Source organism: Rhinolophus hipposideros, assembly GCF_964194185.1.
Source record: "Rhinolophus hipposideros genome assembly, chromosome: 22".
Classification (NCBI taxonomy): Eukaryota; Metazoa; Chordata; class Mammalia; order Chiroptera; family Rhinolophidae; genus Rhinolophus; species Rhinolophus hipposideros.
The window spans coordinates 26,304,653-26,328,359 of NC_138068.1; the positions used below are offsets into that span (position 1 = coordinate 26,304,653).

The 23,707-nt window shown below is 45.0% G+C and overlaps 1 protein-coding gene across 3 annotated transcripts in view; it reads right to left on the reverse strand.

The window, feature by feature from the left end:
* Window positions 1-3,920: 3,920 nt before the first annotated feature.
* SLC23A2 (solute carrier family 23 member 2) overlaps window positions 3,921-23,707 on the reverse strand; it is a 114,594-nt gene continuing 94,807 nt past the window's right edge. For all 3 annotated transcript variants that reach the window (XM_081033939.1, XM_081033937.1, XM_081033938.1), the window contains 6 exons: window positions 21,255-21,402; window positions 19,994-20,099; window positions 13,749-13,878; window positions 12,878-13,015; window positions 10,619-10,714; window positions 3,921-8,691 (listed from right to left, as the gene is read on the reverse strand). In XM_081033939.1, the coding sequence (XP_080890065.1) occupies window positions 8,459-8,691; window positions 10,619-10,714; window positions 12,878-13,015; window positions 13,749-13,878; window positions 19,994-20,099; window positions 21,255-21,402 (851 nt within the window). In that variant the 3' untranslated portion in view covers window positions 3,921-8,458. The remainder of the gene's footprint in view (window positions 8,692-10,618; window positions 10,715-12,877; window positions 13,016-13,748; window positions 13,879-19,993; window positions 20,100-21,254; window positions 21,403-23,707) is intronic.

Below are 23,707 nucleotides of genomic sequence, written 5' to 3' on the forward strand. Positions count from 1 at the left end.
TATCAACTAATACCAACAATGAAGTGTGGACAATTATTTGGATCCTATTTCAAATATTTATGAGACAATTGGAAATTTGAACACTGACTAGATATTTGATTTTTTAACAATATAATTTTTTAACAATGTGGGTTTTTAAGCTATCTTTTAGTGGTAACTAATGAAATATTTGTAGATGAAGTAAAATGTCTGGGATTTTATTAAAAAACTATGGGGGAGGGAAAGTTGAGGGTGTAGGTGAAACAAGATTGGCCAGGAGTCGATACCTGTTAGGCTGGGTGATGAGCACGTGGGGGGTTATTACACTATTCTACTTTTGCGTATGTTTGAAAATGACCAAAACAAATTGTTTAAAAATTGCACTATCTGAAGACATGAGCAAGAGATTGGGTATTCTAGAAAACCCTGTCAGTGACTTAGATCATTGCTCAGGAAATTCTCCCATAACTTAGAGGTAGAAGAAGACAGTATGAGTGAAACTATATGAAACTGAGAGACCAGACCTTAGGAGATGCAGTGTGAAAGTAAAATCAGAATTCCAGAAGGAAGTGTGAACAGAACCAAGAGGACAAGCAAGAACCTTTATTTAAAAAAGTTTCCATTACTGGTTTTTTAACCAATGAGTTATTTAGCAATGTTTTTTATATACGCAGATTTAAAAATTTTTTTTTATTAACTTACAGCTTAATTTTGTATAGTGAACAAGTTCCATCTGATAACTATTTCTGAAAATCTTTTGAATGTCTAGAACAAGAACAGCTATAGTGCTTATGAAGAATGTGTATTCTTTAATTGCTGGTCGCCGAGTTCTAAACATGCCCTTTGGTTACTTAACTTTGCTTAGTTTTTGCCGGCCTAACTTACCAAAAGGGAAGTGTTGGAATCTCCCACTGGAAGGTGGATTTATCCATTTCTTCCTATAGTTCTATTTATACAGCTTGAATTTTGAGGCCCTTATTAGGTGCATGTATTTAAAATTGATTCCTCTTTGTAAATTGAACCTTTCTATCATTACATTATAAACCTCCCAATCCTTACACTTTTTGCCTTAGGATTTATTTTGTCTGAAAATAATGTAATATAGATGGTTAATATTTGCCCCGTGTGATTTTTCTCCCACCCTTTTACTTTCAATTTTGCCTGTCCTTATGTAAACCAGTGCTTCTAAACATATCTGTGGTGAAGAATCAATTGTTTTTTTGTTTTCCCCAATCCATTATAGGCTCTAAGACTTTTGTAAAATATTTTTTAAAATAATAAATTAATAAAATTCTGGAAATTTATTTTACAAAAATTAATACAAGCCAGATATTTTAGCATTAGATTTCACACACATAAAACAACAAATTTCTTAGAAAATTTTATAAACTTTTAAAATGTTTCTAAGACACTACCATCTTCTGAACATATCTGTTGCAGCCTTCAACAATCATAGCCACACTTTTGAACATCAGTGTTATAAACAGCACATATCAGGATTTTGTTCTGCTATCTGGTCTAACAGTCTGCCTTTTAATTGGCACGTTTGGTCTATTGATAGTTATTGGTACACTTGGGTCTGTTTTCTCTCACCTCTGTATGAGGTCTGACAATTAAGTTCACAAACTCATCCTAGAAAACGTGCTACCTACCTCATTGATGAATATCACTATGGTCACCTTCGAAGTGCTCCCCTTGGGAAGCTATGCATGGACGTCAGTGCCTAGTCCACCCTTCAAAGCAATTTGGGAACTCTTTTTTTCTGGAATGGCCATAATAACTGTCGTCATGTTACCGTTGATATCCTGAATGTCATCAAAAAGTCTTCCTTTCAATATTTCTTTTATCTTTGGGTAAATAAGACATTGGAGGCCAGATCAGGTGAGTAGGGAGGGCGTTCCAATACAGTTATTTGTTCACTGGCTAAAAACTCCCTCACAGACAGTGCCGTGTGAGCTGGTGCATTGTCGTGATGCAAGAGCCATGCATTGTTGGGGAAAAGTTCAGGTCATCTAACTTTTTCATGCAGCCTTTTCAGCACTTCCAAATAGTAAACTTGGTTAACTGTCCAGCTGGTACAAATTCATAATGAATAATCCCTGTGACATCAAAAAAGGTTAACAACATCGTTGCAACAGGTTCGCGAACTTGTCAGACCTCGTAGTCTCCTCTCTTCCCCCATCACCAAGTTGATGTGGTCTTGAATTATAATTTGAGATTATGGGTACTTTTTCTTTCCTTTGGCCCTCGCTTTATAATGACAGTTTGTGTCCCCCAGAATTCATATGTTGAAACCTACTCCCCAATGTGACGGTATCTAGATGTGGAGACTCTGGGAGGTGATTTGGTCATGAGGTTGGAGCCCTCATCAGTGGGATGTCCTCATAAAAGAGGCCCCAGAGATGGATCCTTTACCCCTTCCACCAGGTGAAGACACCTGGAGAAAATGCCTATCTATGAACCAGGAAGCAGGTCCTCACCAGACACCGAATCTGTCAGTGCCTTGGCTTCCAGTCTCCAAAATGATGAGAAATGTTTGTTTCTGAGCAACCCAGCCTATGGTTTTCTGTGATAACAGACAGAAGGGACAAAGATATCAGGCTTACCAAGATATTTCTCACTCACCTTTCCCTCACAGTTTACCTCCTACGGCACTTCCTAAGTTTTATTTTTTTCTCGTATTTAAGGACTTCATCCAAAATATGTAAATGGGGGCCTTTGAGTGGCTAGACATAAAATCCTAAGTTCCAAGTTCTTTTCCTTCAGTCCTTAAAAATGTAACTGCACAAGCAGGGTTGCTGCTGGAAAATTTGAATAAGTCCCAGCTTTTCAGGCTTTGTTCTGCTCCTTCTCTCTGGAAGCTTTCAGAATGGCATTTGTCTTTGTTCATCTTAAATTTTACTACCTGGCAGTGAAGATGGATGAATACAGTCCCAATATGCAGCAACACGAAAGTCTCACAACGTGATGATACATAAACTGTATCATTCCTTTTATATAATGCGCAAAACCATGCAAAACTAATACTAAACAGTACATTGTTTAGGGAGGCATACCAATGGTAAGCTTGTGAAGAAAAGCAAGGAAAGGATAAACCCAAAATCCATGTAGTGTTTCTCTCTTGGGGAGGGAAGGGAACACACCAGGAGAGGTCCATAGGATGGGGGCGGGGGTGAGGGTCTGACATTGGTAATGCGCTGTTGTCCCAGCTGGAGGTGGGAACACAAGTATACACACTTTTTCATGTCTACACAGTAAACATAAACATTTCTCTTTGTGACTGGTTGTCTAGCAATGGCTCACAGGTCAGGATATCAGGAACAGGAGGCGGCAGGTCACACACCCTATGGAAGTAGCTGTGGTGGTCACTCATGGCTCAAACTGCTCTAGATGAATCAGGGATGGAGATGGGAATGGGGGAGCTTTAATTTGCTCTACATTAAGTATATCTAAGCACCTCTAGACTCACCCTCTTACCCCAATGCCTCCGACTGAATGAGCCGCCACCAGCCGCTCTCAGACTTGGCTCTGAACCTTTTCTGGAATCTGCACCTCAGCATTTCCCATCCGTCTAACACTCAGCCTGAAGCGACATTGGCTGCTCTCAGAGCCTCTGATTCCACTGTGTGGGCAGCCTTTCTGGTCACCAGTCCATAAAAGGTCCCCAACACCCAGATGTCGCTGACCTAATAAGAGACGCATAATTTCACCCCAAAGCCCAGCATGAGCACATCTTCTGAGGCCTCACTGCCGCCTCTGACAGCCCACCAAGGAGCCTGCTGTGGTTCTCCAGGTGTCGTCCAGGTACCCAACAATGATTCAGTCTGTGAACTTGCTTACCTGAATCTTTTACTTGTCGATTTCCCTCCTCTGGGTGATGACGTTTAATTAATGATGTGTTTCTTAAAGACCAGCCATACAAGGAGGAATGTGAACAGAAGAACTGTGTCCAGGAGAGCTTTTATTTGTACGGAACAGTTTTAAAAATACAGAATAAAATAGCTTTATCTCTACTATTATTCACAACATCTGGTCCAAATATTACATATTTTTAAAATACTTAAACGTTTAATGAAGCCATGTTAGAAAACAATATGAAAATTCTTTTTAAAAACTCCATAAAAGAATTACACATCTCAAAAAACAACCCCACCCACATACCCTCGGTATGCAACATAAAAAAAAAAAAAAAAATCCCAGAAAGGTACATAGCCAAAGTCAGTCACAAAAACTCAAGGAAAATATAGACATCCCCACTGTTTTAAGAACAGTCAGAAATTTATTAATATGTCAAACAGAGGTTGTTACAAACAAAAAATGGTATTAATTTGAACTGCCAGTAAGATGGCCACGCTGGTAAGGGTGTACTAATTGCTGGGAAACACACACAGGAATTGTAAGGATGCCGGAAGTTACTTTGTAGTGATGACACAGTCAAGAACAGCCTAGGACAGGAATGTGTGCGAGGCTGCTGAAAAGGGATTCCCAGCGCTAACGTGATTTCTGGGTCCATGGGCGGAAAATGAACACTGGCAAAAATGAGCGGTCTTCTTGCATTAGTTGGGTTGTGACTACGGGTGGGGAGTAGGGTGGGAGATGTCTTGTTCCCCCTATCCAAATCACAAGGGGACAGGGCATAACACGTGCAACACGTGAAACTCCAGGCTCTTCTCTAAAGACCAGGGGCAGCTCCCTGCCAATGTTCAGGCACACACACATGACCACGGTGTCCAGGGGGCGTGGCTGGGCGTACACACCAGGCATCCCGCGACAGCCACACCAGGCCTGATATCTGTAGCTGAGTGCACACCCCACACACAGCGGCCTGCAGGGTACTGCCTTTCCTCGTGCCAGAACTCCTTATCCACCTTCCATCTGGCCTGGCCAATCTTGTGGCATCGATATTAAGGAAGATTACAGTTGCCAACTTCAGGTCTAACTTGCTAGTACCGATACTTCAGCAGGGACATGAATTAAAGAAATAACAACTTAGCTTATGGTCACAAAATATACGCATGGGTAAATAAAGTATACACACATACTAGAGATTCATCAATGGAGAAATTCTATCATCACATGACATTGTCATGAAAATCATATCATTCCCTCCCTGGAAAACTGTGACTATTATCCTGGGTAGAAATGTTATTTTACTATATGGAAATACTGCAATATTCATGCATAAACCAAGTTGTCATCATGAAAGTCAGTATTCTACAGTATAAAGCAAATCCTGTGTGTGAATTTGTTATCATGAAAATGGGAAACCAGCAGGACCCATGATGCTTCATTCTAGTTGACCTGGTTAAGCCACTTTTCTTGCGTTGATCTAGTATAAGAAACTTACTAAAGTTAACACTTGAAACCCTCTTAACATTCTGTACCAATGAATCTAAGTTTAACTCCCTAGTGAGAATGAAAATGAAAATTGCTTACAAAGACGAGAGACACTTCCCATCATCCTGTGAACCATGTTAGGTATTTTATCAAAACCAGAGGTGGGGGTCTCCTTTACCCACCGCCTACTGTGACACGGCTGCATCTACTGTCCTGATACTTTCAATTTATTTTGAAAGTCAGGAGGCTCATGTAAATGTAAAGATGGTGGGTAGGTGGTCACTGTGGAAATTGGAGACTGAACGCCCTGCTCAGGGACATTCACATATAAAGTATTTTAAAACATTCTACTGGCCAAAGCATGGTCGCTGTGCAGCCGCAGCAACACAGGCCGACAGTTAAAAGTGGGAAGTGAACAGGGAAGACCAGGCATGGCCACCATGTCCCGCAAAACCTCCCCGTCAGGGGGTGTGCTTAAATCCAAGCAGCAGATGAACACGTTTTTCTTTCAATTAGACTCATACTGTCACATATTTGTTAGTGGGAGGACCATTTCCTAAAATGGTTGGTGGTTGCTGCACATACAAGATTTATTAGTTATCATGAGACTCCAACCACACAAGCAAAGGTGAGTTTCACAGGCTGTACAGAAAGTACCAGACTCAATGGAGCGCCCAGTGAGGCTGCCCTCTTTCATCCCCTCCTCCTGTCCCCTTCTACCACTCCCCACTCCCGTCCTTGGACAGAGAATCTAAAGTTGGCCCCAATGGAAGAAGAAGGGCAATAAACCCTTTCCAATAGGTGGCGTGGGTACAGGGTTTCCCTCCCTGTCTGAATGTTTGTAGACACTCCTGGCCCAGCACATCTGAAACCTCCCAATAAAACCTAACTCAAGGAGGGGTTTCAGAAGGGAGTGGGTTTCTGGATGATGGAGCACATACCCCGAGTGATACCCCTGGGCGGGAGATGCCCGGTTAAGGTAGGTTGAAGGGAACATGTTTGTTTCTGAATTACTGATGGTTCAGATGCTTTCATTTGAGTATCTGGTCCTTCTGCTTACCTACAGAGCTAGAATACTACAATTCTCTGAGCTGTGTAACAGCTTTCCTCATCTATCAGAGCTGAGAAATTGGAGATGCTGAACAAAAATACCAACAGAAGGAACTGAGAGCAACTCAGTGTAGGAGGGCTGCCGGCCTCGAGGGATGGCCCTCCTTAACCAGTGTGCTACGAAATAAACCATGCATCAAATATACTTCAAAAAAGGTAACATATAAAATGACACGTAATTTACAATCTAAGTTCTTAATCTGCAATAAGGTCTTGGCAAACAATGAAGTGGCTCTGAAGTGTTCTTGCCTGAACAAGACTTGAAGCCCCCAACTTTCCAGGAGCCAAGGAGGCTGCATGATGATCCCACTGGTGGCGCAGAGGCAACCACGGGGGCAGGAAATGCACCCTGGCCACGTCCCACTGATGGGAGACAGGAATGCCCACTGCCGTCCAAGGCTCAACCAGGTCAACGAACACTTAGGAAGCACGACCCCAGGAAGCGCGGTCACTACTGTATGTCTCAGACTTTCCCTTTGGCTGAAAAACTTCAAACCAAATTCAACTTTACTCCCCTTTTTTATTTATTCTCAAAAGAATTTAGTGTTATCTAATTAGAATTTGACAGAGGGGACCTGGCGGCTGCCTTTTCACCACCTTCTGCAATAACTTAAACAAGAATGGTATTTGGCCAGGAGATCTCATCTTCCCCTCTGCGAAATCAAGATCCAGTGGACACGCAACATGGCAACCCACAGAAAGTCTCCTTAAGCCTTAACTGCCGGAAGTAACTTGCAACAGAACTGTGGTGATGAATTTCCCAGGATGCCAGACCAGCCACTACAGCAGCTCTGTTTGTTACCTGCCCTGGCTTCCCTTCTTCACAAAACAAATTCACGTACAACATACCCCATGGTTTCTGGGCTCTGGTCCAGTAGTCAGTTTTGATAAATAGATTAGGCATTACAGTATTTACACTTTCATGGTGTCAAGCAATACAAAATACAACCACAAGAATGGTTACTGGCCTTCAAAAGCCATGACAACAAGCTTCCCTGATGGTGTCCACAGCTTTACAAATGCTGGTTCTTTCCTTAATGGGAGGGAGAGGGTGGAGCACAAGTATAGGGGTGCAAGGTCAGAGGGTCACGTGGAAAAACACTGATTTCAAAACGCTGCGATAGTCAATAACACTCAATAGGAATAAAATCTTGTATTCATAGACACACACGACAAGAACTGACATCCACATGACAGCAGAGCCAAGACTCCCACAAACATCTGGTTGGTGTCCTTGTGTGGCACTCCATACCCGTTGCACCAGCCAGGAGTGGTACATGCCAGGTAACGTGTCAGCCACTAGGGAACAAGAGGCCAGTATGAAATGTGCTGGCCCAGCCTGAGCCAGCGTGGCACCAAGAGAGCAGGTGAGAATCAGATACTGATTTCAAGGTCCTTTCCCCTCCCCTCCAATCCCCCAAACAGGTTGCCAATCTAATACGATCTGTACAGACCTTACCCACGCACAAATCTGAGCACAGGGCAACCACGTCACTGTTTTCAATCAGGCCAACAGCCTCTTCCTCCTTCTGTATCAGGGAACACAGAATCGTATTTGACCAGTCAGCTGGGACCATGCGAAGATACTTGCTCCTTGACCACAGGAGGTCTCTGCAGTTCGGGCCAAGGTCTAAATAAAAAACTAGCAGGTCCAGGTGCTTCCAGGACAGAAAGCTCCTGGACCCCCGGGGTGGCTTATAGGCAAGCTAGGGGTAGGGGAAGGGGACTGGAAACAAGGAATTGCTGTGGATTTCAAACATCCACTCCCAGAGGAGGACAGGAACTCCAAGTTCAGTGACCACGGCCAGCAGTACACACTCTCAAGGGCAAGGGGTCAGGACTTAAATAAGGAGAGAAGCGGACACCATATTAGACATGATCACCACCACAACAAAGAAGCTATTTGCAATCTGTCTTAGCTCTGGGGTGCAGGATGGAAATGCAGATATACAAACATATATGTTACTGCTTGTTACTCAGCAAGGAACTAGACTCATGCCTCACTGCGGCCAGGCCACAGGGTGGGCTGCGGCTATCCCGTGGCCTGCGAGTCCTCGTCTGAACTCCGGCTGTTCGCACTCTTCCTGAGGCCTTTCCACGTGTAGCCCACGAAAGTTGGGCTGATGGGTAAATAGCTGAAGCATCTGTATTTTTTAATAACGTTCATGCCAAACGGCAAATCGTAGGATTCCATGCCATCGAGCGACTTGCTCCCTTTGCCCACGCCCTTCTTCCATTTCCTGATTCCTCTTTCCTCTGGAGTGCCTATGGAACACACACAAACACACACATACACACATCAAGACAAAGGAACATTTAGTTTAACAGTTCTACCAAGAATTTAGACTCCAACGTGCTGCCCCACAGATCGAACCTGCTGGGACGGCACCGAAGCACACCTGATGGCACTCAGCGATCCGGGCGCCCAAACCAGAAATCTAAGAATCGCTGGCCCATCTTTGTTCCTCTTGCTCCACATTCAAATGCCCTCCCGATGCCTTTGCTGCCACCTTGGCTTTCCACATGACCCATATTCTCAGCTTTCACTGTTGAGGTCTGGCCCAGGCCACGTCACTGCTTTCCTGGGTCATCCTATCAGTCTCAACTGGTTTTCCAGTCTTCATCTCATCATCTCCTCCCTCAAATCTGTTCTCAAACACTGTGCAAAAACCAACCAAAAAAATGCAAATCTCATCTTGCCAAATGGGGCTCAAAGTGTTTGTTATATCATACATAATGCCTTCATCACCTGGTCATGGCCCCAGCGCCCATGGAGACATACCAAGTTTTATACGCCTTCCTCTACTTCAGCGCATGTGCATGTTGTACTGGTCATACATCCCCCTCCCACCCCACCCTCCCAGACACACACTGGTCAGGCACCTGTGAGGGTGATCTTCTCCCGGTGTAATTCTGGGCCACTCTGTACCCTTACTGATGAGTCAGGGAGAAAGACCTGGGCCCACAGGGCTCAGCAAGTCCTGGACTATTTAACAGAGCTGGTGCAGAGGAGGGCTGCATGTGCTCTTAGCTGTATGGATACCTAACGCTCTACTTCTGTGCCCGAGCCTACGTGATGAGCGTGAGCCGGTGAGGCAGCATTTAGGATCCTCGGTACTTTCTGACATCCAAGCTATGCCTTCCCATCGGTGTTTCAGTAAGAAAGCTGACTTTAATTTCCATCTCTCTGACTCATGTGCCTCTCCCTCAATTTGTTCTGACTTAGGAGAGAAAGAGGGTGTTAGTTATTGGCTCCATAAATCTAACACTTTCCACCTAGTCACACATGTGATTTCCTCTAGCTGGACGTGTTCATCCCGTTTCTCAAGCAACCTCTTGATTGAGGCTTTTTGGAGGTGGGTTGTTTTAATGGTAGAATCTCAATAAAACCTTCAAGCTCAAGAACAAGTGTCACCTTCCTTGCTGGCAGGTTAGTCTACCCGGGCGTCTACGGCAGCGTTTCACAATGGTGCACAGCACCCTCCTCTAGGAAGCTGGGAAGGCTGCAAGGCAGACCCGTATCACATTCTACTTCACCTAGTGCTCTGCACAGAACGCACCCAGCTGAGAAACCAGCGTTATGGGTATCGGAGATGCTGCCTCCACACAGCTCTCAGTCACTCACTCATCCTGGCAGAGGCCTGTGCCCACCCTACTCGCTGTCTTTTGGTCTTAGTTGGGGGGGCCTGCCTCAGGAAGGACTCATTTAAGGCGCCCCAAGGAGGAGACGCGCCGTGGGCTGTTACCAGCTGGCTCAGAGGAGGGTGTGAACTCGATGAAACTAAACTGCAGAGTGCTGGGCAAGGCTGTGCAGGGGGGACAGGCAGCCCGGAGCATGCCCAACGCACCCACTGCCACTTTACCGTGAGGAAGGAATTTACTTGCTCATGGTAAGTAAATGGTAAGTAAAATTTTTGGTAAGTAAATTCTTACCATGGTAAGTAAATTCTTCCTTACATGGTAAGTAAATGTCTCTGAAAAGTTATTCAGCAAGGAGGAAAGCAACCCAGTAAGTTAATTAACCAAAATCTGATTCATAAAAGGAGGCTGAGAGTGTCATCGTAACCACTTTAGAAAAGACAGTTTTAACCAGTGATGGCTTTGAACTGACTTACTCTTCCTGCTTCCCCTATTTATTTGGCAAAAAAGTACTCCACATATGTAATACGCGTGTTTGATATATACCACATACCTGGGATGGTGTTATCCAAAATAAAAGCTACACAGCCTCCTACAAACATAGCAGTGGTGAGCAGAACGTTCAACACTTGATCGATTCCTGTTATCCCTAGAAACAGAAAAGAGCAGTTGGGTCGCTGGCAGCCTGGACAGGCCTGCCCTTCCCTGGAAAGGAGCAGTGGGACGGGCACGAATCGCCAGTCAATGCAGTGCACAGAAGTGTAAATGCTCGCTGTGCATGTATAGATAAATTTTTGCCAGTGATGCTTTAAACGACTGTGAAAACCTTTAACAATGATCAAAAGTCACCTCCATAAGGATAATTCCTCACAATGGTGCATAGACGATAAACCTAACAGAGTGAAGTTCACCCTATAACGAACTATGAAGCCACTGATAGGATTTACAGGCTTTTTAAAAAAATGGCTGCTATAAAGCTGAACAGAATTACATAGTGAATAAGACAACAAAAGTATTTGTGATATCTGCAGTAAAACAAAGGCTTTTCTGAAGCCTATATTACTAATTTGTGTTTAGCTGCTGTTAATTAGGAGCAACTAGATTTATTAAAATATCACATGAATGTGATATATTAAAATGTCAAAAGCAGCAAGAATCTCCTTGTTATTAGTTCACATATTTCTCTACTTAAAATACCAGAGGTGCCAAAAAAATGTATACACATGACTTGTATTCATCTTTTGTTATGGGTATATATATTTAGTATTACAATTTTAATACAGATTTTTCGTTTCTCAAAATGTGTATTTTTTTTTTTTGGCACCCTCCGTATAGGAACCAGCAATTCTACTCCTTGATGTATACCCCAAAGAATCGAAAATAAGTTACTTAACCCAATAGAGTCAATCCTCATTATTGGCCAATTCTGTATTTGTGAATTCACCTCCACACTAAAATTTACTTGTAAAGGCAAAAGGGATACTTGTGGTGCTCTCAGTCATTCATGGACATGCACAGAGCAGCAGCGAGGCCGTGATATGCCTTCGGGAGAAAACACGTGTGTTCGATGAGCTGCGTGCAGGCCCCAGTTATACTGCTACTGGCCGTCTCTCCCCTAGCAGCACGAGCTCAGGATGAGCTAATTCCACGCTCCCAGTGACTCCACAGAACACAACTACCATGAACGAGGACTGAGTGTCCTTGCACCCCAATGTTCATAATAGCACTAGTCACAACAGTCAAAAGGTGGAAACAGCCCAAATGTCCACCAATTGATCAATGGACAAACAGGTTCTGGTATATACGTATGATGGACTATTACTCAGCCATAAAAAGGAATGAAACACTTGTACATGCTATTAACATGGATGAATCTCAAAGACATGCCAACTGAAAGAAGCCAGGCACAAAAGGTCACCTATTGTGTGATTCCATTTATAGGAAATATCCAGAACAGGCAAAGCCACAGAAACAGAAAGCTGATGGGTGGTTGCCAGGGTCTGGGAGAAGGGGAACGACAGGGATTAACTGCTTAACGAGTATGGAATTTTATTTTCAGGTGAGAAAGTTTTGGAAACTAGATAAGAGGCAGTAGCTACACAACACTGTGAAGGTACTCAAATGCTACTGAACTGTTCACTTTAGAACGGTTAATTTTGTTATGTGAATTTCACCTCAAAAAATATATGTATACACATATACATAAAATGGTCCCTAATTCTGCATCAAATGTCAGCAGCAATAGCTATTTCTTAAGAGGGTTCTCCTTTATTCACTCTTCATGACACTGAGGTATTCAAAATTTTTTAAAAGGGGGTTTAAAAGGTTAATCTTGAACTCAAAGTAGCTATAATTCCAGTAGAAAAACATGTACTTTAAAATATTTAGTTCCAGGAAATTGTACAGTTTTTAGCCTTCGTCTGAGAAATCACAAGGTTTTACACAGAGGCACTCTCCCAAAGGAGAGAGTCCTGGTTAAAGAAAAAAACAAGAGAGAGAGACCTTAACATGCCACATCAGTTATGTGTACACACCAGCTCATGTGGGAAAATACAAAAGGGCTTCCAAACAAACCGAGGCAAAATGAGATTTGAATGAAATACATATAAAGGTTGGACAATTAAGTTCGCGAACTTTCCACACTGTATAAGCGCACAGTGGCAAGTTCGCGTGACCTTAATTATCCAAGTTCGTAGATGAACGTTCACCAACACAGTTCCCGATGCTCCCAAACCCTTTCTGACTGGTGATGAGCTGTTTGTGAACTAGAGGCTGCAGTTCCCACTCCCAAGATTCAAAGTGTGTTGCTTACCTGTGACAAGAGGGTTCTGTCTGAGGTAACTTGGAAGGACGAGCCCAAAGAAGATTGAAAATCCAAGCACAAAGAGGTTCCGGGAAGAATTTAAATCAATGAACTGTAGGTTGGAGAGTCCCACAGCTGTGATCATGCCTGGGGAGAAAACAGCAGACAGCAAGTTCCCTCAGCTCACATGGATGAGCTTACGGCAAGGGTGACAGATTGACTCACGACTGTCAAAGGCAGACTCCTGACAATGTGCTTTCTCTGTGTCATCAGAAATAAGAATACCAGTGCAGTGACAGGACGTGGGGGTCGGAATGTGACCACCTGGGTCGCTGATCGAAATGCCCCTTGGCCTCAGCACCCCCTGGGCTTATTCAAGGGCATAAACATCCTACTGTGCTTTCTTGAGACCAAGCGGAAAACTAAGGCATTGGTTCTCCCCTGAAACCTCTACACAAACATTTCAATTAAGTTGGGAAACCCACCCAAATATCTGGCCCCTACAACTAAATGGCACAAAGATCAAACAGAGTCCCGTCTTAAAAATGCTCCGTTTTAAACAGCCCATTCGGAGGGAAAGACAGGTTGAGTCAAATCAATTAGAAGTACCAATTAAAGAGACTAAATTTCATCATATTTTTCTTAGCCCAATATTCTACTTTTAGTTCTACCTTCAACATAAATTCAACTCAGAGAGTGGTGTAGGTTTTTATGTTTTGAAGGTGTATCCTTTTGTATTTTAAAATGGCGATGCATTGTTACCTTCAATCTTACTGAAGGGATTTAGCAAGAAAACATGATCCCTATGAAAACTTAGCAAACGGGAAGAAAGCAAAGGAGCCTGAGAGCGAAGCTGGCCATCAAGGAAAAGGAGTTTTACCAAAGAGCGTGCAGAAGAGGGCGCCAAGCACCGGATCCGGCAGGGAGGCGAAGAGGGCGCTGAACTTCCCGATCATGCCCAAGGCCAGCATGAGGGCGGCCCCGTATTGTATCACCCGGCGACTGCCAACCTGCAGGACACACCAGAGGAGAGACAGGTGCTCAGCACAAATTCCCCAGGCCTCCTGGGGCAAATGTGACAAAGCCCTCATTCAAATCTAGATTTACTGTTAAATTTTCTAATTGAGAGGGATCAGTCTCATTTCATAATGAGGATTGATCTCAAGGCACAATTACTATAAACTACAACAGACATCCACAGTAAAAAGATTCTACCACCTTTCCTCATTCCCGTCCTGTCCCCTTCTCCTCCCCTTCACTGGGGGGGTAGGGATGGGGAGTCGGGGACGGGGGTACCAGGACTCGGCCTTTGCTTCTCTGAGCACTGGGTGATGTCACCTCCACGTGGACCTGCTCCTGCACTCAGCCCCTTGGTTTCTATGGCCCACAGTCGATGGCTGGGATGACCTAGTGTCTCAAATGCAAAATGCAAAAGCTACCCTTCGCCTCTGCTTCTCTTTTGGGTTCCTGAAATCACCCTACATCAAGTTAACCCACTCCAAAGCAACTCCACCTTTCCTGTACACGGATTAGACAAAACCCCCCAAAGTTTCTGGCACTTCCTCCCCTCATGTTGTTTTACTGGTGAGAGTAGAGGACACAGACTGCAGAATTCTCGAGCCCTGCTGCCTGGCTGGCATCCCCACTCTACCTCTATCCATGTGACCAGCGCAAGCTACTTAGTCTCTCTGGGTGGCAGGATCCTCATCTCTATAACACTTAACCTCATGGTTTCGCTTTGAGGCTTAAACGAGACAACATGTAAAAAGGTTTGAACTCCTGGCAAGCATCAGGCTATTTGATAGCCTCCCACCTGGGCTTGCTGCCTCTTCTCTGCCCACCTGTCCTCTCCACTGAGGTGTAATGACCTTTCTAGCACACTGCTTTGGGAGGTCAGTCCCCTATCTACGGCCTCTGGTGTTCGTGAAATAAAAACACACTTCTCAAGCTCTTCCCAAGAGAGCCAAGCCCACTGGCGAGCTCCCTGTGCCCTGTGTCCAGCCCAGCCATGCTAGGGGCTTACCGCCTGCTCCTCAGGGTACCAGGCAGGCCCAGGCCGGTCTGTCCAGAACACCCTTTCCCACATCCCCCTTCAGGCTGGTTCCCAGACACATCCTTCAAAACACTACCCCTCGGCGAAGCTTTCCTTGATTCCACGGCTAGGCTCCCCTCACTCCGGGCTTCTGCAGGACCACATGTATCATTTCCCACACGGTCTTATCTTTATCTGTTAAACCTGATCTCTACCTTCTAGAAGCTTCCATCTAGCCCACAGTCACCCAGGTAGCAGGAGATGGAGCTGGCACTGCATTACTGGCCCTTATTCTGTGCTGCCTCTCCTAGGAAAACACCCTGAGGAGCTAAACCATAACAGAGGTTCCAGAAACATCTGGGGCAGCGTCCACTGGGTTCTAAGTATGATTTACAGTAAGGAGAAGATGACTCCCTATCTTCAAGTCAATTAAAATAAAATGAAATTTAAAATTCAGCCCCTTGATTGCACTAGCCACATTTCAAGTGCTCCACAGGCACCTGTGGCTGGGGGCGCCAGAGTGGGACCCAAGGCGCAGAACAACGCGACCACTGCACCTGTTCTACTGGACGATGCTGGTCTCCAGCTTCCAATAGCTTCTCAAAGGAGCCAAGGATCAGATGATTGAGAATCAGCGTCAAATCTTACTGAGCAAATGAAGAGGTGGCTGTCCAGCTAAAATCAGTCACAGTTGAGACTGGAGCTCGGGCTTTATTGTTCCAATCCATAGCTCCTCCCATACACCAGCGAGTGTAGGGAAGCAGTGAAAAAGGTCAGGAAACTGGCAAATCCAGTAAAAATGACCTATGGCTGGCTGTCTTACATGATAAGGAAGTCTTTCATTTATAAATGGCTTGCTTTTCAGCAAACAGTTTTAAGGACCTATTACGTGACTAGCACTTGTTAGACTTGGTGGCGGGGGGGATACAGAGATAAGTAAGTCGCAAGCTTATGATGAAATTCTGGTACTGCTGCAATTGCTATGCTGTGTGGGAGACCAGTGCGAAGAGTTGGAGAGGGGTCCCCAGACATAGTTTGGAGGGCTGCGTAAGAGTTTCCTGGAGAAAGGGAAGAGGGAACCACCTGTGTCAAGACCACCTCCCAGCAGGGTCAGGCACCCTGTTAGGTGTGCCGGGGGAGGGCCAGGCTGGCCCCAAGCATGCCTAAAACAATAAATCTTATATGAAAACCAGGAAGGCTGATCTGCCTTACATGCTGCCAAAAATAAAACAAACAAACAATCCCAAGCAGTAACAAAGCCATTTTGGGGTTCAACAAATATTAACGGAGCGTCTGTTATATACTCTATTCCAAACACCAGACACAGCCCTAAAATCTCTGCTTCCTGGTGCTTACACAGAGCCTCTGCATCTCCCTTCCAGTTGTCCACACCCTGGGATCTCCCCCCTACCTGCCCCCTGCCCTCTTTCCTGAACTTCGGCTCTGCCTCCCGGGCCATTGTTTCTGACGTTCCTAAGTCTTCAACAGGGTGGAATACAGCAGAGGAGAAATGACCGTCCTCTGGACACCACCAAAGAGATACTACAGTCAGGGAGACAGATGGTTTTACTCTATTCCTACAAATACACTTTTGGCTTCATATCGAGGAATAGGGTGAAGAAATAAAATGGAGTCACTATAGTCAAGCCACTAAATTACTTACTAAAATCAAGCAGGCTGAGGCATGAGGAAACGATTCTATCATTGTTCTAACTAGCAGGGGAACTTCTGGAACTTTCCAGTCCTGTGCCAATGCCTGGATATACATACATGTGGACATACACCAGACCTCCCGATAACCCTCTGCTTATTCCGTGAAGGACCCATGTATTCAGGCCACCTGACTGTTGGGTGTTACCAGACCTCCATCTTTCACACCCTCAGACATCTGCCTGATCACCTTCCGGGACCAATCCTAGGACTACGAATGTAGGACTGATTATTCTCAAGAATATACTTTTCACTATAAGAATTCTTAACTTATCTTTCTTCTTCAGAACACTCCTGGGTTTTTGCCTAGCTGTGTCCCCAATTTGCAAACTCTAAGACCCTTGAATAAATCATTTATTTCTAGCCAAAGTCTCCAAATTCTCTTTGAGTTTGTTCAACAGTACTACATACAGACAGTATCTATAGCTTACTGTGTACCTACCACAAGCCGGGCTCTCTGCTAAGTGCTTCACATCAAGTTATTCCTTCCAATGCCCGGCATACCATCTTGTTGACTAGGGCATGGAGACTCAGGAAGGGATGTCGCTTTGGGAGAAAGTGGTGGAGCCAGGGCTAGAGCCCAAAGCAGCCACCTCCCACCATGTCTGCCCGTCTCTGGGGGACAGTCGTTGGCACACATTCAGCAGGAGTCCTGCACATGGAATCTGACCGCTTAGAACTTCAGAACACACCAGGAGGTAAGCAGCCTCAACTCCTGATCAAACAAATCAGACTTTCTATGGACGTGGAAGGCCATAATTGGATTAAGGACAGCAAATACTAGAGTTGCCAGGAAATGGAGGCAGATTCCTTAGAAGAGCTGAAGATCACCCTCTTTTCTAAATGCCCAGGAAATCTGATACAAGACGCAGACCAGTGTCGTTCCCTAGAACTTTCTGCACCGATGGAAATGTTCTGTATCTCTGCTGTCCGTTGGCAGCCACTAGCCACAAGTGACCACTGAGCCTTTCGAGTATGGCTAATGTGACTGAGGAACTGAATTTTTTATTTTAATTACACAGCCACATGCCTTGGCTACTGACCACTATATTGGACAGCACAGATCAAGAATTGTTGGATTTCAGACCTTAGTTCTATTCAGAAAAGCGACTTGTTCCAAGTCCTTCAGCTGGACAACAGGCAGACAGCCCAGAACTCGTGCCTCCTTTTCTCCTGGACAGAATCTCCCATCGGCTGCGTGGCTCAGGCCCCAGAGAAATTTCTGCAGCAAGTCCTGCCTCCCCAGCCCAAAGCACTTGCGCACATGGCTGGATTATGCCCCCTTGTGAGTCAGGGCAATGGAACCCAATGCCAGGTTGAACGGATGCCACCTTTGCTTGGGTGAAGTGATCCAAAGGGATTCAGAGGGAAAATCAATTTAGTTCATTAAAAAGCGCTGGCAGGTTGCCTTTCAGGATAAGCTGGCACCATTCACGTTGTAATAAGGGGAGTCATTCTCCAGACCACCTCAGTCTTGTTTTAGAAGCGAACCTCAATGAGCATCACCTTTACTCCCTACAGTGACCCTGCTGGTGATGAGTTTCAAAGGGATGCAGAAAGGGAGCTGGCTTGTTCAACTGTCTTCCCCGAAGAATTCCTCCATCTATAACAGCTTTACTTGAGTTCAGATTAGTTATATATCTACAGGTTCATGCAGCAAACTGGCTAAGGAGTGAGTGGCTTATGCCCCATTCTGTGTCCATGTGACGGAATCTCTGTGCTCAGAGTGTGCCTCTCACCACTGGCAGCAACAGGACCCAGGGATGGCGCTGGAGGAAGTGCCCATCAGCAGCCCTTACATGCCCTGTGCCAGGAGCAACAGGCAGCAGGTGGAGCCATCTGCACACCTGAGGCTGAGATCTGTGAGGAACTTACAGGGAAACCAACTAATGTCAGGCATGCGCTGTGTATGCCCGGCTCCCTCTCACCTGAATTTGCAGTCAAGATTAACCAAACTTAGTATTTGGTTTACTTTTATCTGGCTACAAAATCTCGCAGAGAGCTGCGGGGAGAATTCTAATTTCAGAGGTGCAACAGTTCCAGAAGGCTGTGGCTTACCCCCAAGTTCTTAGGACACAGGGCTCAGGTAAGGGAGACCTGTGACCCATGCCAGCTGCCCTGGATGGTGCACCAGTTCTAACAGTCTCTAGCTGCACAACATACAATGGCCGGGGGCTGAGCTGCACTCCAACATCCTGGCAAACAGCATGCTTTGGCCCTAGATAACTGGGATATAAAGTTTATTTGCCAGTAATAAATTTGAAAGGCCTAGGAGCAGGCACCTTCTTACAGAAGCTGGACTGTGGGGTGGGGCAGCTCCAGGGTTATATGTCCGTGTTTGAAGTTGGGTGGGAAGGAAAGGTAAGTAGGTAGGACTCCGAACCCTGACCCTGTTCAACCTGAGTGACTCACTGTGGCTTATCTAACCCACTCAGTCCACAACTGAGTTCATCTGAGAGAGAAGGGTTCTGCTGCTGCGGTTTGAAAACCATGTTAATTCTTTACTGGAAGATCAATATTTTTCTGTAACAAGTGGTACCGTCTCTCATTCAGAACTAGTGCCATCTCCTAACTGGTCTCCCGTTTCTACTTCCTCCTCCACTCGCCATGGTCTACTCGCCATGGTCTACTCTCATTGTAGCACCCAAAGTGATCCTTTAAAATCAAAACACACAACAGATCAAACAGAGTCTCCCAGGGGCACCCCCTTCCACTGTCTGTAGCAGCCTACAGGGCCTGCGTGACCTGGTTATCAGTTACCTCAAAGACCTCAACTGCTCTGACCTGCCCTGGCCCCCACTGGCCTCCTTGCTGATCTGCGACACGCAGGCCTGCTCGCAGAGCTTTGCACTGGCTGTGCCCCTGCCCACTCCCCAGGTACCTGCACCGCTCTCTCCCTCCTAGCCTGCTTCAGGTCTTGGCTCCAGGCCATCTTCTCTTAGCCTGACCACCCCACCTAACATTCACCCTCACTCCCCACCCCCACCACGCTCGATGTGTCTGTCATATTAGTGTGATTACTGTTTATTGTTTGTCTTCCCCTGCTAGAAGGTAACCTATACAAGGATGGGGACATTTTCCTTTTTTATTCACTGATGCATCCCAAGTGCCTGAAACATTAGGCTGGCACAGGGTTGGTGCTTAATAAAAATTTGTAGAATGCATGAAGAAATGACAACACCCGAGAGCCTGCCTACCCAGGCCAGCCAAGAGAGGAGGGACCACCACCAGCATTCCAAACACCCATAAACGAAAAAAAAAAAAGAGGAGGGGGAAGATCTCAGAATTGAAGGCCTTCCTTTTGGAACTCAGGTGGTCAGACCAATCAATGAAATGGATCAACGCTTAAAGGCCCAGTCATTTAATTCGAAAAGTATCTGTACCTTAGTAATTCCCAAAACGCCAATGTTGGGACTAGATGAAGTAGAGCCATTCCCGGTACCGAATATGCCATCGAGAACACAGGAGAGACCCTCCACGAAAATACCCCTAAAATGTAAAGGAATGAGGGAGAGAGAAACATTCATTCAATGGGGGAGACACTCTGAAATATGCTCTAAATGGCTGTGACCCAAGAGCCTGCTCCGCAGATCAGCAGCCTCTGCAGCCCCGGGAGGGGTTAGCAATGCAGAGTCTCAGGTCCCACTCCAGACATGCTGAAGCAGAACCTGCACTTTACCGGGATCCTCCACATGCATTCAATTTTCAGAAGCACCTCTGTGAGCCACACATTAGACACAGTTGTTTAAACAGTGTCCCAAATTAAAGAACTTTAGCCAGAAAACAGAGGCATTTGTTGGGATCTAAGACAAACATGGGCTGTCCACTGATTTGATTCCTTTACTATTACTATATATAGCTTCATTGGGAAGGACATGCTTTGTAATTCTGTAAACACTGACACTCTTTTAAAAGAATCAATATACAAGTAATATAATCATACGCACAGCTCCACTGGAGAAAGACATAAAACCCAGGGCTGTAACACCTAACAGAACCAATGCAAGAGATGCTTACACCAGCCCATCACATACAGTCCCTTTTGGAGGGGCAGCAGCTGCCTGGGAAAGGGCTGCGGGGTGGTGATGTGGCCTATTTTCTCTGAAGCCTCCAGAGGGTCCAATTCACTCCCGGCATCCAGAAACTAAAGACCAGGTCTGCTGAGAACCTAAACCCTACAACTCTTAAACCTCTAGATTCTGCTGACTTCACTTATCCTGCTTTTATCTCTTTCTATATAAATTGTAATTGTGAATAGATGACACAGCATCTATGCTCAGAACAGTTGGGAAAAGAAGAATCAAAGGGGACAAACATTCATGACCCCAAACCAAAAAGAAAACAATGGCAGTGTCTGATACTTGTTTTGGTGAGTTTAAGGTCTAGAATGGTCTCATAGAGAATGTCTTATGTGATTGTCAGTGTGAGGAAGAAAGGGTGAGAATTCTGCTTGGTGTTACAGAATAGGAAAATGGGCAGAATGAGGGCAGTGACTTCTCTAAGGACAAACAGCCAGTGAAGAGCCCTGATGCTTGGCTGCCTTCATGCCGGAACTCTTAGTTTCTTCTCCACAGTTATCCAAACCAAAGAGCAGAGGAACGAGGTCCTGGGCCCAATGAAGAATGCATTTGCTCAGGAACGTACCTGTTTATTGCATGGATGGGAGGCGGTGGGGCACAGGACAGCCTTGCACAGGCGTAGTAGTCCCCGATAGATTCGATAATACTGGCAACGACTGCACTGAGCATGCCAATGACACCAGCGGCGGAGATGGTGGGCAGTCCCCACTGAACTATGGCAGGAAAACAAACGTGAAATCCTTACTGTCTTAGAGGGACAAGCAAAGTTACCAGGACATCGGTGTATTCAGAACACCAGGACTCTATAAAATCCACTCAGATTGCAAAGCTCACAGAATCTGTTTATATTCAAACCTGAGTCACCAATGCACTAGATGCCTGGGAACAGTGCCTGAGTTGGATGACGATGGTCATAACCAGGATTGGTCTGTTCTCTATCTTTATCTAAAATGAATTGTTTGGCAGGAAGAGGAGGGTGCTTCTCCTCCTGTTTCAAAACCAGGGTCACCTAAATTACAACTTAACACAGCCTGCAGTGTTGGGATAGCAATTTGTATGAGAAGGATTTTTAACTCTGCTGTGCAAAGCATGGTACAAAGTGATGGAGGCATCAAATGAAAAAGCAGTGAACAGTCACCACCTAAATTTAAATCCCAACAGTAAAGCATGGCACAAGGTATAGTGTTACATCAGCACTTTTTTTTAGTAAAGCATGTTATAGAAAATTTAAGATAGTTTCCTTTAAGCAAAAAGAGGGGGCAGCCGCTCGTTGGCTCAGTTTGCTAGAGCGCAGTGCTCATAACACCAAGGTCGCTGGTTCGAGTCCCTCATGGGCCAATAAGCTGCGCCCTCCACAACTAGATTGAAAACAAAGACTTGACTTAGAGCTGATGGGTCCTGGAAAAATACACTGTTCCCCAATATTCCCCAAGAAAAATTAAAAAAAAAGAAAAGGAAGGAAAAAGAAAAAAGCTTCAAGTCAATAAAAAGGCTGTCTTTGGGGAAAAAAAAAAAGGAAAGAAAAGAGAAGTCCCCAGGTAGCTTCATTTTGAGTATCTGGATTTATTTAATTCTTCATTAGATACACCTTTGGAGGAAAAAAAATCTCGTTTTGGACCTTGAAAGCCATAGATTTTAATAAAATTGCATGAGGAACTTGCATTGTTAGAATGAACAGATTTCTTTGATCAAGTCCCTAGGCCTTCCTCCCTTGAAGCACTGGTTAAAACACAGCCACTAAGAATAAAGCAAAGTGGAAAAAGAAAGATGGACAGATAAAATGGTCTCTTGTTCAGGGGCCAACAACGTAGTGCAAAGAATGGACACTTAAAGATCGAGGCAGTGTAATGGGCAGACATCAAATGAAGGTAACCCAAACGGGTCATAAGAGTGCAAGTTAGAGGTCAGGAAGAGGACAGTCCCTGCCCGGGAGGGTCTGGAGAACAGGAGACAAGTGGAGAGGATGTTCTGAGTGGGTCGCCGCCTGAGCGTCAGCATATGGGCAAAACCAGGTGAACAGGAATGGGCTGGTACTCAGCAGAGGGCGAGTGTGGGGTGGGCCAGGCAGGTTTAGGAAGGGCTCGACACGCCACCTAGAGGGGTTGGCTTCCGTCTCGTTGGTAAAGGGAAACAACCTCAGGTTTGGGAAGAAAAGATGACACATGAAATTAAGATGTGCAGAATATGCCTGGAGTGTGTATGAGCTCCCACCTGGGGCTACTTCACCCCATGCGAGCGACAGAGGACACAGCAGCAGCCTGTGGTCAGAGGGTCAAGGTACGTTACGACAGATGACAGCTCGGGCATGCTCTAGGCCACCAGCAACAGGCGGGTCAACACCTCATCTCGGGTGGCTTTGGAACAGATTTTCCTCATGCAGATGATTTCTATATTAAGAACATTCTGTATTTTCTAAATAATTTTTTATAGTTACCTTGTTACTGATGTAATGTTGTGGCTTCATTTTAGTGTCTTGATTTAGGGGAGATATTCTTATGCTTCCATTTGCTATTTTTCAGAAATTGTCTTTTACTTTCTTAGTTTCTTTTATTGTTTTATTTTTTCCCCTTTTGCCTAAAGTCCTTAAATTTTGATTTATAAAATCTTTATTCCATCTACTTCAACATTTTAAATTTGTAATCTTCTCAATTTTTGATCGCTTTCCCTTTAGCCTATATACATACATATATATTAAAAACCTTGTAGGCTTCTAGCCTTCTATTTTTACTGTTATTTTGTCTCTCCTTTACAACTAGACCCTTTAATTTATGTTGTTACTTCACAGCAGGGCTTCTCAACCTCAGCACTGTTGACATTTTGGGCCACAAATCTGTATTTTAACAACCACTCCAGGTAATTCTTAGCATGCTAAAGACACAGAACCACATACTACCTGAAAACTGGTCTCCAGATTAAGCCAAATCATCAGAAAGTCAGTAAGACTACATCTTTCTAGCTCTCTGGGGTGGCCTTTTCCGAGGGGGGCTAAGTGTAGAGCAGCATGTAGCAGTGAAGGAT